Consider the following 13,024-nt stretch of genomic DNA (forward strand, 5'->3'; position numbering starts at 1 on the left):
CTAAGGAGCCTAGACAGAAATGCCCTTCTCAATTCCATAGGAAGCAAACTACAGTGGTACCTCGGGTTAAGTACTTAATTCATTCCGGAGGTCCATTCTTAACCTGAAACTGTTCTTAACCTGAAGCACCACTTTAGCTAATGGGGCCGCCTGCTGCTGCCTCAGCACAATTTCTGTTCTCATCCTGAAGCAAAGTTCTTAACCTGAAGCACTATTTCTGGGTTAGCAGAGTCTGTAACCTGAAGTGTATGTAACCCGAGGTACCACAGTACTCTGCTGATCCTGAAGTGTGCTGATGCCTCTTGGTATCAGTCGCTGTGATGTTCGGGTTGGAGAAAGCTTTTGAATCTCCCGAATGACCAACCAGGAAGGAGAGAACATGCCAGTCGGGCATGTGTCTCTGCCAGATTCCTACTCATGTGTAGTACCTCCTGACACACCTCCCCCCCAAAGAAAAAACCAGAGATATGTATTTGTGTTCACACACACACACAGGACTGTGCCTCTGCTAGTTCTGCTCAGCAACTCCCCTGCCATTCCCCCCATATTAAGCTCCTAGCCCTTCTCCTTTGCACCCCATGAAACTACTAAGCTTGCTTTTCACCTTCCCAACCCCAAACTCTTCATGCACATCCAGGACTGTGATGCAGCACCACAGATCCTCCAATGGAATGACAGCCTTATGTATAAAGGAGGATATGCACGTGCGCATTCGTGTGCACGCATATGTATACGTTTTGTGTATATGGATTTATGTGTGCCTCTGTGTACAAACATACTTGGGCCATATGTAGCATGTTCCAGGCAGGAATATAATCTGCCCGGTGATGGTTTTGAGCACGGGTAGGCAAACTAAAAGGACGCGGGTGGCGCTGTGGGTTAAACCACAGAGCCTAGGACTTGCCGATCAGAAGGTTGGTGGTTCGAATCCCCACGACGGGGTGAGCTCCCGTTGCTCGGTCCCTGCTCCTGCCAACCTAGCAGTTCGAAAGCACGTCAAAGTGCAAGTAGATAAATAGGTACCGCTCTGGCAGGAAGGTAAACGGCGTTTCCGTGCGCTGCTCTGGTTCGCCAGAAGCGGCTTAGTCATGCTGGCCACATGACCCGGAAGCTGTACGCCGGCTCCCTCGGCCAATAAAGCGAGATGAGCACCGTAATGCCAGAGTCGGCCACGGCTGGACCTAATGGTCAGGGGTCCCTTTACCTTTACCTTTAGCCAAACTAAGGCCTGGGGTCAAGATCCGGCCCAATCGCCTACTAAATCCAGCCCACGGATGGTCCAGGAATCAGCCTGTTTTTACATGAGTAGAATGTGTCCTTTTATTTAAAATGCATCTCTGTGTTATTTGTGGGCCGTAGGAATTCCTTCATATTCCCCTCCCCCCAAAATATGGTCCGGCCCCCCACCAGGTCTGAGGGACAGTGGACCGGCCCCCTGCTTAAAAAGTTTGCTGGTTTTGAGGAACACAACCTCAGAACTGCTTTTGACTGCCACAGAACAAGTGCAAGGCTTTGGTTTTTTTCCATTCCGTCTGAGAATTGGGTAACCACCGCCAAGATAACAGATTATGACGCCGCAAGGGTGGAAAATTATGTTGCCCTCTAGCTCCCGTAGGGACACTGAAATGAATGTTGTTGGCACCATAACTCTCGTGATACAAAGCGACTGGACTTTGCAGACAGGGGTTTATAAACTCTGACAACGTGCAGCTGATTTATGCGTCTTAAGTAGTTTTCTAGACACACATCTGCAAAAGAACTAGACAAAACATTGCTTCAACCCAGGGTCGGAAGTTGAGAAGGGCGCTTGCACCGAAACACAGGGGCTGCTGACACTGTGATAAATGTTGACTTCAAAAGATACAAGTGCCCAGGGGTCTGTGAGCTACACAGAGATTTTCATCAAGTTTGGCAGTTGGCACAGGATGCTAGTACAAGTGTCGTCATCGTCTCCCAACACACTTATCTGTGATTGACTCCAGTGGCGTAGTGTGGGGGGTGCAGGGGGGGCCGGTCGCACCGGGCGCAACATCGGGGGGGGGGGCGCGCTCGCACTCGCAGCTCTCTGCCCCTACCTGGCTCACTCACTCTCTCTCACTGCAGTGCTGGCTGTGCGAATCCGATCCGAGCCGCCGGGTCGCCGCCCACTGTGGAGGGGAGGGTGCCAGGCGTGCGGTGCGGTGCAGAGAGAGAGCGAGGGACTATCTGGGGGAGGGACAGTGCAGCGGGGGGGGCGCACAAATTACTTGCCTTGCCCCGGATTAGGGGGCGCAAATTACTTGCCTTGCCCCGGGTGCTGACAACCCACGCTACGCCACTGATCGACTCTCCTGCAACTGCATATAAGTGCGGTGCCAAGAAATCAGTAAAAAAATCAATTCGAACCCAGAAATGGTGGGAGAGAGCTGGAGAGTCCTCGTAGCTCAGGATGAGACCCTCCCTGAAGCCCGAAGGGGATGTCAGTGAGGGCAGAGGAAGCTCCAAAGAGACCTGAGGTGTAGCGGGGCTTTGTTTAGGCTGCCTGGCCTACCTGCCTAAAGGCTGATAAAGCTGCTTTCTTGCGTATCCTCCAGCCAGCCACCGATATTTTGGTCTGGGTTGGGAAGAGAGCTCGATATCGACATCTGCTGCCCCTGATGATCCTGCTGATCCTCATGGGTGGGCCGGCCCTGATGAAAACACCTGTGTGCATCAGGGCCTAACTGACAGCTGGGAAAAGGTGAAGACCAGATTATATACAGAGCTCAGTGAATTTGGGGAGGGGTGCAGGGTCACAGCAGAAGGTGTAAAAGGGATTCTATGCACTTACAGTTGATCTCTCTCTCTCTCTCTCTCTCTCTCACACACACACACACACACACACACAAGCTCTTCCACACTATCAGGAACCCAAGGAAATAACCCGTTTCTGTTTTTCTGTTGAAAACCTGAGAGGTAGGGAGAAGATAGAACCTCTGAGCATGATCCTGCCCCCCTTCACAGTTAGACAAAGCAATATAGAAATTGAGAAGAGGCCTTCCTCTACTGATGATGGCAGTCAGTCAACCATTATAGACCTTCCTAAATAGTTCTCCATAGCAAAGCTAAATTCAAAGCACCACAGCCATTGATCCATTTTCTGGAGACATTAGCACCTCATTAAAAGTTCCGGAACTGAACTTTCAGAGTACCTGTCCCAATCGTTTATGAACAATTACAAACACCGCGGAGTACCGTGTCATTCTTGAAATAGGAGAGTTCACCGTTATTATTACTTTATTATTTCTAAAGTAGCTGTCAAATCCTTGAAACTTGCCTTAAAGGTTTTTGTGGTGTTTTTTTTTAAAAAAGGATGGCTGAGAGATATTAACATGTAGTTTGTTCATTTCGATGTTAACACCCAACCATAAGGTGCTCATGTTGAATTGTTTCTTTAAATGCAAAGGTTCATCATTGTTCCACCCGATGTGTATGTCTTTATGGGGCCAGAGCAAGGGCCAGAGCAAAATAACAAGATCCAGCTTTACAGCTGTGAAACATAGCAGGTGCTGCTGAGTTGCATTGATTAAGCTGTGTCAGGAATTGGGTGTAGTATATAAGGAGCAGCACCTAGCTCTGCCATTACCCTGGGGGATGGGTTAGCGTATAAGGAGTTTTTGTTTTTGTTATTAAAAGCTTGTTTAAGTTATTTTTGAGTCCCTTTTTAATGCATGGTCTCCCCAGCAAGCTCTCTGCAGCGTTACTATGCTGCAAATAGCCAACAGCTCAAACTATGGCTTGCAAACCACCTTCAAACCACGGTCTCCAGTCCTGATTTGGTTGCCAATCATAAATCATGGTTTGAAGCAACCCGTTGCATGTTTGTTTCACTAAGAGGCAATAGGTGTGGTTATGCTGAACACGCCTGTTAAATGGAGATCAGCTCTGTTTCCTGAACGTTGTACCTGGATTCAGAGGGTAGACCACAAGCTATTATTTAGGGCCTCCTTTGTGCTACGAACACAGACAGCACAAGCTGAATAATTGCACCAGTGGTAGAAAAGGTGAAAGTCCTACCTGCTAAGGCTTTGATGCGAGACCTCTCAAACAGCCGCGCAGAACTGTTCTCGTTGTCCCACTCTTCAACATCCCAGCGGTTGTTGACATCGCTGTATTGCTGTTGGATTTCAATGTTGTCGTAGTCTGTCGCTACTGTCGTCGTCATCTTGGATCTTCTTAAGCCAGCCTCTGCATCAGCCACCCCTTAAAAACTCTCCTGTCGCGGAAGAATGAAAGAAAGAAAAAAGAGAGAGGGAGGGAGATGTGCTTAGTTGTTGGTTTTTAAAGATTTCTTCCTAGGTAAGTATGCAAAGGATCACAGCCAAAGTTGTAGACTTCGTTAACCAGGCTTCCTCAACCTTGGCCCTCCAGATGTTTTGAGACTACAATTCCCATCATCCCTGACCACTGGTCCTGCTAGCTAGGGATCATGGGAGTTGTAGGCCAAAAACATCTGGAGGGCCGAGGTTGAGGAAGCCTGTCGTTGATGGCTGTATACCTATATTCTAACACAAATCTGCCTGGATGTTGAGATTCATGTGTCAGCCTTCTGAAGCAAAGGGCTTGGTCATCTGAAGACAGGGCCTTTTCTGCTGTGGCACCACATCTCTCAAATCTCCACCCCCGCGAGGTTCACCTGGCACCATCTTTGTTCTCTTCCCAGCAACAGATAAACATCCATTTGATTTCTCTAGGCCATTTGAGGCTGCAATCCGGGGATAGCTCTACAGCATGAGACCCTTAATCTCAGGGTTGTGGGTTCAAACTCCATGTTGAGCACATGATTCCTGCATTGCAGGGGGTTGGACTAGACGACCCTCGTGGTCCCTTCCAACTCTACAGTTCTATGATTCACTGACCTGGGAGTAAGGCCTACTGAACTTAGAGGGACTTGCGTCTAAGATGTGCATAAAATTCTGCTTAGTCTATAGATATAGCTTTATGTTGCTGTTTCATTTTATGCTGCTCTGCTGTGATTCAACTCGTTGTGATTTTATTATTTTACTGCACCGTAAGACCCTTTGAGCACTTTGGCTGAAAAACAGCTAACGGCCATTTTAAATAAACAGAGAAATAAAAAGTATTGATGAAACCCCCTCTGTCTTTTATTCTGACACACACTTTTCTGCAACCGGCCCCTCAGCTCAGAATTTTCATACATTTGCCCTGAGTGTTGATATTCACAATCTGGCAATGCAAAAACCCTTAAAAGTCTCTCTCTCTCTCTCTTGTGCTTTTCCTCCAGCTAACCGATGCCACCTACTGACAGTTGAAATTGTTTTCTATTTTCAAGCCAGCCATAGCAAAACATGTTTAATTCCTCTGCACGGACTGCGGGCTGTGAAACAAATTGAGATACTCCCAGGTGAGACAGCATTTTGGTGGGATGGGTATTCCACATCTGTGGTGACATCTTAAGGCAGCCTTCCTTCCCCAAGCTAGCAGGGTCTGGTTGCTTTGAACTACAGCTCCCATCATTCCCAGCAGGCATAACTAGGGTTGCTGGGAGTCGTAGTCTTAAACATCCAGAATCAACCGGATTGGGGAAGGTTGACTTGATCACTGTAGAAAGCAGTATTTATCTCTTGCAAAAACATTTTAACCTTTCTGTTTTTCTATCTGCTTTGCTCTTCATATAATAATAGGATAAAAGCTCATTTTACTTCTAATTTTTCCCTACATTTATTTGCAATTTATTTATTTTGCTGATTTTTGAGGAGGGTTTTTTTTTAAGGGATGCTTTCTCTTTTATGCAAGTTCCTCTGGTGACGGCTTCATTGCGTCCCATAGGAGGGGGGTTGTTATATGTACCTACATTATTTTATTTGAAGTAGTTTTGGAGAGTTTTTGTGAGGCTCTCTCTAGTTTCTTTATTTGTGGTTAGGATATTGCACAGAGGTTGTCAGAACAGTGATTGAAACTGTATTATGAAATTTGCAATAATATCTAGGACCTCCCAGTCCACCTGACCTAGAAATCTATTTGAGTGATGACACAGGACAAAACACGTTGCTCTTAAAAAAACAGCTTTTTTTAAAAACCCAAACATACAGTTCCTTATTTTACACTTGTGGGTTGACATTTTCCCCCTCAGACGTTCTTTCGGCTTCAGTTCTCTTTCGCTCTGCTTTGTGTTATTATGTGCCTGATAAACAGAAGGGACACAATGCGAGAGGATTATGCAAGTGTGATTAAGCCACCTGATAAGAAGGTTGCTAGAGCAACGCTGTGATTTCATGAACCTATTGCTCTGCTGTGCAAAGCGGATTGACTTAGCGGGATTTCCTTTGGGTGCATAGAGGTATTTGGGCAAGGCATTGTGATCATCATTGTTATGGTCAATTGAATTTTTACTGGAAACCTCAGTTAAATTTCTTCAAATATCTAAAGGACTGTCACGTGGAAGATGGGGCAAGCTTGTTTTCTCCTGCTCTGGAGGGTAGGACTCTTATACCAAGAGATTCAAGTTACAGTGTGAAATATACTTGGAGTCGAGAGTGGATTTCATGCTCTTTGTTCAGCTCATAGTGGTGAGGAGGAATAGAAGTTCCCTCAGAATGTCTGCTTTATATACATTATTTACACAATGGGCCCCACGTGATTGGCTAATTCCGGGATTAGTAGGCCAATCAGGCTGCGGATTCACTTCCACCTGGAGGTGGATTGGGTGGCTCCTGTGGACCAATCAGACCGCTGCATTCTGGACCCTATTGTTCTAAGACCAATCAGACTGCTGCATTATGAATCCTATTGTTCTAGGACCAATCAGACTGCTGCCTTTTGGATCCTATTCAACTCAGTACATAACACAGTGGTACCTCTGATTATGAACTTAATTCGTTCTGGAGGTCTGTTCTTAAGTTGAAACCGTTCTTATCCTGAGGCATGCTTTTGCTAATGGGGCCTCCCGCTGTGCACAATTTCCGTTTGCATCGTCGGGCAAAGTTCGCAACCAGGAGCAGCTACTTCCAGGTTAGTGGAGCTCGTAACCTGAAGCGTTCATAACCAGAAGCGTTTGTAACCAGAGATACCACTGTATAGTGGTACCCAGGGTTACAGATGCTTCAGGTTACAGACCATAGCTGTCAACTTTTCCCTTTTCTTGCGAGGAGTCCTATTCGGAATAAGGGAATTTCCCTTTTAAAAAGAGCAAACATTGGCAGCTATGTTACAGACGCTTCAGGTTACAGACTCCGCTAACCCAGAAATAGCACCTCAGGTTAAGAATTTTGTTTCAGGATGAGAACAAAAATCGCACGGCGGCAGTGGGAGGCACCATTAGCCAAAGGGGTACCTCAGGTTTAAGAACAGTTTCAGGTTAAGAACGGACCTCCAGAATGAATTAAGTTCTTAACCCGAGGTACCACTGTACAAGAAATGAGATTCTGACTAAAACATCAGGAATAACTTTCTGGCAGTAAGAGCTGTTCGGCAGTGGGAGAGACTCCCATGCGAGGTTGTGGACTCTCCTTCCTTGGAGATTTTTAAGCAGAAGTTGGATGGGCGTCTGTCATGGATGCTTTAGTTGAGATTCCTGCATTGCAGGGGGTCGGACTAGATGACCATTGGGACCCCTTCCAACTCTGCCATTCTATGATTCTATTCTTCTTCTTTATGAGTGCGGCATTAATTGTGCAATTCAAATAACGTATACATTTCTGCTGGAATTAATCAGGTTAGTTAGCTGGAATCAGGTTACTTAGCTAGAATTAAACCAGCTAATGGAGCTGGGCATGTTTAGCCTGGAGAAGAGGAGGTTAAGGAGTGATATGATAGCCATGTTCAAATATATAAAAGGATGTCACATAGAGGAGGGAGAAAGGTTGTTTTCCGCTGCTCCAGAGAAGCGGACACGGAGCAATGGATCCAAACTACAAGAAAGAAGATTCCACCTAAACATTAGGAAGAACTTCCTGACAGTAAGAGCTGTTCGACAGTGGAATTTGCTGCCAAGGAGTGTGGTGGAGTCTCCTTCTTTGGAGGTCTTTAAGCAGAGGCTTGACAACCATATGTCAGGAGTGCTCTGATGGTGTTTCCTGCTTGGCAGGGGGTTGGACTCGATGGCCCTTGTGGTCTCTTCCAACTCTATGATTCTATGATTCTAGTTATCTCAGTTCAACAAATTCTTATCAAATGTAATTCTTCTAAAAAAACATAAATGTAATTCTTACACAGGAGGTGCCAAATCAATGGGGAAAATGCAAAATGCCCCCCCCCCAGCCATTTTCTGGTACTCTGCAACATTGATGCAGCAATAGCGGGTCAGTTGTAGATATACACTGACCCGGCAATACTTATTATCGTTCCCTTCTATGATGGTTCCCCGGTGCTCTTTGAATAGTGTCCCCTGGAGGGGCACCTGTGCACTACAGTGGAACAAAAGTGGGGCTCAAAAAAGAATAGTTACTGGATTTCAGCAAGAAGTTACGGAACGATCACTGATCGGAAGAAACAAAGCAGTATGCCTGCACCAAAACCTTTGGCAATGAGATAATGTATGACCACCATGATATTCACCATCATGTTCAAATAATCAGCTATACACAATAAAATTTATGTCTGGAAACTGAAATACTTTATTGTCACTTGTACAACTTGTATACAGTGAGATTACACGAGCACCCCGCACTCAGCTCTCTTAGTTTTAATTCCCCTCGTTTACTGACGCACACCCACCAAATCCGAAAGTCAGTTGCCCTGTTGTTATCTTTTCATTCAGCAGCCTAACAGCCCACAGATAGAAGCTGTTCTTTACCCTGTTGGTGCGACTAATCAAGCTTCTATATCTTCTGCATGAGGGCAGGAGATCAAGAAAATGCAGGCCAGGGTGTGAATCATCCCTGAGAATTTTCCTCACTCTCCTGAGGCAACGTTCTTCCGCTATTTCATCCAGCGGATTCATGGGACCGCCCATAATATCTTGTGCTGTATTCACCACCCTCTGTAGGCACTTCCTATCAGTCGATGTCAAACCAGCGTACCACACCGGGATGCAGTATGAAAGGACACTTTCTATTGTTGACCGGTAGAAGGAGATCATCAAATGTTGATTGACACCGTTCTTTCGCAATACTCTGAGGAGATGGAGTCTCTGTTGGGCTTTCTTAACCACCTGGGTTGTATTTATTTTCCAAGTAAGGTCTTCACTGAGATAAACTCCTAGGAATTTAAAGGAAGAGACTCTCTTTCTGGAGAGGCCCTTTCTGTAAGTTCAATACCCTGCCATAAATGGGCATTCTGTTTTTAGGGCTTGGAGCCAAAACAAAATAATTAACTCTGAACTCTCTTCAAATAATCTCTTGTCTAATGTTTGAGGAAGTTGGGGCAGCTCCCCAACCACTGTATATTCACAAAAATGAATCAATTTTATTATATGCAAATGCAGAACTCCCTAAGAATTTATCATGGGGTTGAATTAACAACGAAACCAATTTCCCCCACTCCTTGTCTCATAACAGCAGCAGCAGCAATAACAACGACATAAAGCTAGCTTGTTGACGGGCATGTCAGGAGAAAACTGTTTGAAGGAACTCTGCTGTGGGGCAGATTGTGTATTTAATAAAATAAAATAAATACCTCTTAAAAAAAAAAAAAAAGCTATCCAGATGGCCAAACCCAAACTTATTGTTCCCAGGGAAATGTTTCATTTTTCTCTGTCCGGAACCATTTAAAAGCAAAATTGGAAGAGAGCTCGGGGCCTCTTCCCGCTCCATTCCACAGGCTACATCCATCCATCTCATTTTTGGCCCAAGATCACCAAGCTCTATTGTGCAATCTGAGCTTTCCCTGATGCGCAAAAAAGAGAGCACTTCTAAGAGAGCATCCATGGCTGCTGTGACTGGCATAATAAAATCATTATTAGAGAAGGGCAGAATCAGTACCATGGAGCCAGGCAAAGGCCGTAACTGACCCAAAGGCAAAGAATGCACTGATGATACCCTGAAGGAAACTTAAACAGATAATTCATCTCAGGCTGTGCTCAGTGGCTAAAAAGAAAACAAGAAACGTACATTGGCTCCTAGTACATTTCCGAGCACAATTCAAAGTGTTGGTGCTGACCTTTAAAGGCCTAAACAGCCTCAGTTCTGTATACCTGAAGGAGCGTCTCCACCCACATCGTTCAGCCCAGACACTGAGATCCTCCAATGGTCTTCTGGCGGTTCCCTCACTGCAAAATGTAAGGTTATAGGGAACCAGGCCTTCTTGGTAGTGGCGCCCTCCCAACAGATGTCCAGGAAATAAACAACTACAGTCATACCTCTTCTTGAGAAAGCTTCATGTTGCGTTTTTCAGGTTAAGAATGTGGCAAAGCCAGAAGTGTTTATTTCTGGTTTTCGCCACGCGCACGCAGAAGCGTTCTGCATTGTTCACACATGCGCAGAAGCGTTCTACACGGTTCGCTCAAGCGCAGGTGCGCTCTATTGCGCTTAACACATGCGCAGAAGCCCCGCTCTGATTGCAGACTTTTCGGGGTGCGAAAGGCACCCCGGAACGGATCGTGTCCGCAATCAGAGGTACCACTGTATCTGACTTTTAGAAGACATCTGAAGGCAGCCCTGTTTAGGGAAGTTTTTAATGTTTGATGTTTTCTCATGCTTTTAATATTTTGTTGGGAGCAGCCCAGAGTTGCTGGGGAAACCCAGCCAGATGGGCGGGGTATAAATGTATTATTATTATTATTATTATTATGCCACTCAGCACCCAGAATCATAGAATTGTACAGTTGGAAGGAACCACGAGGGTCATCTAGTCCAACCCCCTGCAATGTAAATCTTTTCTCCAATGTGGGACTTGAACCCACAACCCTGAGATGAAGAGTCTCACGTTCTACCAACTGAGCTATGTTGCCGCTTCAACATTCAAACCTGCACGATCTCTTTTGCTGGGGAAGGGCAAGAAGCTATAGAAAGCATTGAAGGTCTATCGGCGGAAGGATACCCTTTGCAGCATCACCTGAGATTTCACTGGGCATTTCCCGGCACAATTCCAAGCATCCCAACCACAGGGCCTAGAAACTTGCTTTTTTAAACATGGAAGTCAAAAGCTGAATTCTGCACCCAGCGCCACATTCTGCACTGTCCACGACGTTCTCCAGGTATAGGAAAGGCCATGATCAGGAAGTTGTCAAGGGAAACAACAGCTCATTGGAAGCATCCCATTAGTCCAAACTGAAGGACTATGGCTCAGTTGCTTTTTCATTCTGTTCACTGTCCGGCCTGATGATTTCAGCAAGCTGCTTTGTAGGGGCTGAGCAGCTTTGACCGTGACAGAGTCAGCAGAAAGCAGGAAACAGCCGTATTGTCTGACATCTGCTTACGACTGCACTTTGCCACTGGGCAGACAGGACCTGGTTGTTGCTGCTGTTTTGTCCTGCAAGAAATGCATGCCCTTTCATGACATGCAGGTCTGTGACAGAGGCCACTCTCACTCCCCTAGCACTTAACAAGCCTATCTTTTAAGGAGGGGTTGCCAACCATTTTGGGGGTTGTGGGCACATTTGCAAATCGGCATCGCATACCCAGCATCAGGGAAGGGCTCTGCGGGGACTCGTGTGCCCAGAAGCACCGTGTTGGCAACCATAATCTAAATGCCTGTGTCTTCCAAGTCAACGCCTCACCTATGGGCTTCTCACAATTGTCTGACAGATCACTAATGAAAGCAGGACACTGGAAGAGGATCAACCTCTGGTCCGATCCAGCTGTACTTTTCTTCCAGCATTGTTTGTTGCTGTTTAGTCGTTTAGTCGTGACCGACTCTTCGTGACCCCATGGACCAAAGCACGCCAGGCACTCCTGTCTTCCACTGCCTCCCGCAGTTTGGTCAAACTCATGCTGGTAGCTTCAACAACACTGTCCAACCATCTCGTCCTCTGTCTTCCCCTTCTCCTTGTGCCCTCCATCTTTCCAAACATCAGGGTCTTTTCCAGGGAGTCTTCTCTTCTCATGAGGTGGCCAAAGTATTGGAGCCTCAGCTTCAGGATCTGTCCTTCCAGTGAGCACTCAGGACCGATTTCCTTAAGAATGGACAGGTTTGATCTTCTTGCAGTCCACGGGACTCTCAAGAGTCTCCTCCAGCACCATAATTCAAAAGCATCAATTCTTCGGCAATCAGCCTTCTTTATGGTCCAGCTCTCACTTCCATACATCACTACTGGGAAATCCAGCATTGTTAGCAATCCCTAAAACCGGGCAGCCTGTTCTTTCTGGAAAGAGCCCATGCATTCCCCAAGTTTTGCTGCTCTGATGAACATAGCTGCTCATTAAACTTGTTATCAGGTATTTTTTAAAAAAAAAAAAAAATCACCATGATATTATGTTGGTTTTATTATATTTTGTTAGCTATATTAAATTGTGTAGTGATCTAATTGGAGACATGATGGCGATGATCAAAGCAATATTATGTAGATTCATTGCAGCCTTCAAGGTTATTATTTACTCCCAATAGCCTTGTTCACACACTGAACACAGGTACAATCTATCTCTACATGTGTACCTCTACACACACACGTGTGTGTGTGTGTGACTCTACGCTTGCTGAAGATTATCTGATAATAACAGTACAAGTGTGCAAGTCAAGTATTGGGTGCCCAGGTACGCAGCCTGTACACTTACTGAATGCAATGTGTGAACGCTCCTAACATTAAGACTCAGTGCTGAAACAGTTCGGTTCAGTTGTATGCATCTGACCCAATCAACAACGAAAAGAAAGATTACACTGCGGGATATTTTGCAACCACAGGAAGTTCACGAGAAAGCCGTTTCTAAACCCATACACTTCAAAGCCCATTTCAGATATTAAAATAGTCTCCTTTCTCCTGGCATCCTCTTCAAAATGAGAGAGAGAGAGCGAGAGAAGAAATAAAATGGTTTATAAGATGCGATTGGGAGCAGCTTTTTCCACATCGCTTTCAAAGTCAATTTCCAAAGGGCAGCACATGTATATTTACTTCCATAAATAAACCGGATTTTAATGCATTTTTCTGATAAGGACGAAGCCATTTGATCTA

The 13,024-nt window shown here is 45.7% G+C and overlaps 1 protein-coding gene across 2 annotated transcripts in view; it reads right to left on the minus strand.

Moving 5' to 3' along the window:
- The window catches only part of SPTBN1 (spectrin beta, non-erythrocytic 1), a 229,938-nt gene that overhangs the window by 167,767 nt on the left and 49,147 nt on the right, over positions 1–13,024 (minus strand). For both annotated transcript variants that reach the window (XM_083432411.1, XM_083432413.1), the window contains exon 2: positions 4,036–4,234. In XM_083432411.1, coding sequence (XP_083288537.1) covers positions 4,036–4,183 — 148 coding nt within the window. In that variant the 5' untranslated portion in view covers positions 4,184–4,234. The remainder of the gene's footprint in view (positions 1–4,035; positions 4,235–13,024) is intronic.

This window comes from Podarcis tiliguerta, assembly GCF_965153285.1.
Source record: "Podarcis tiliguerta genome assembly, chromosome: 3".
In the NCBI taxonomy this organism is placed as follows: Eukaryota; Metazoa; Chordata; class Lepidosauria; order Squamata; family Lacertidae; genus Podarcis; species Podarcis tiliguerta.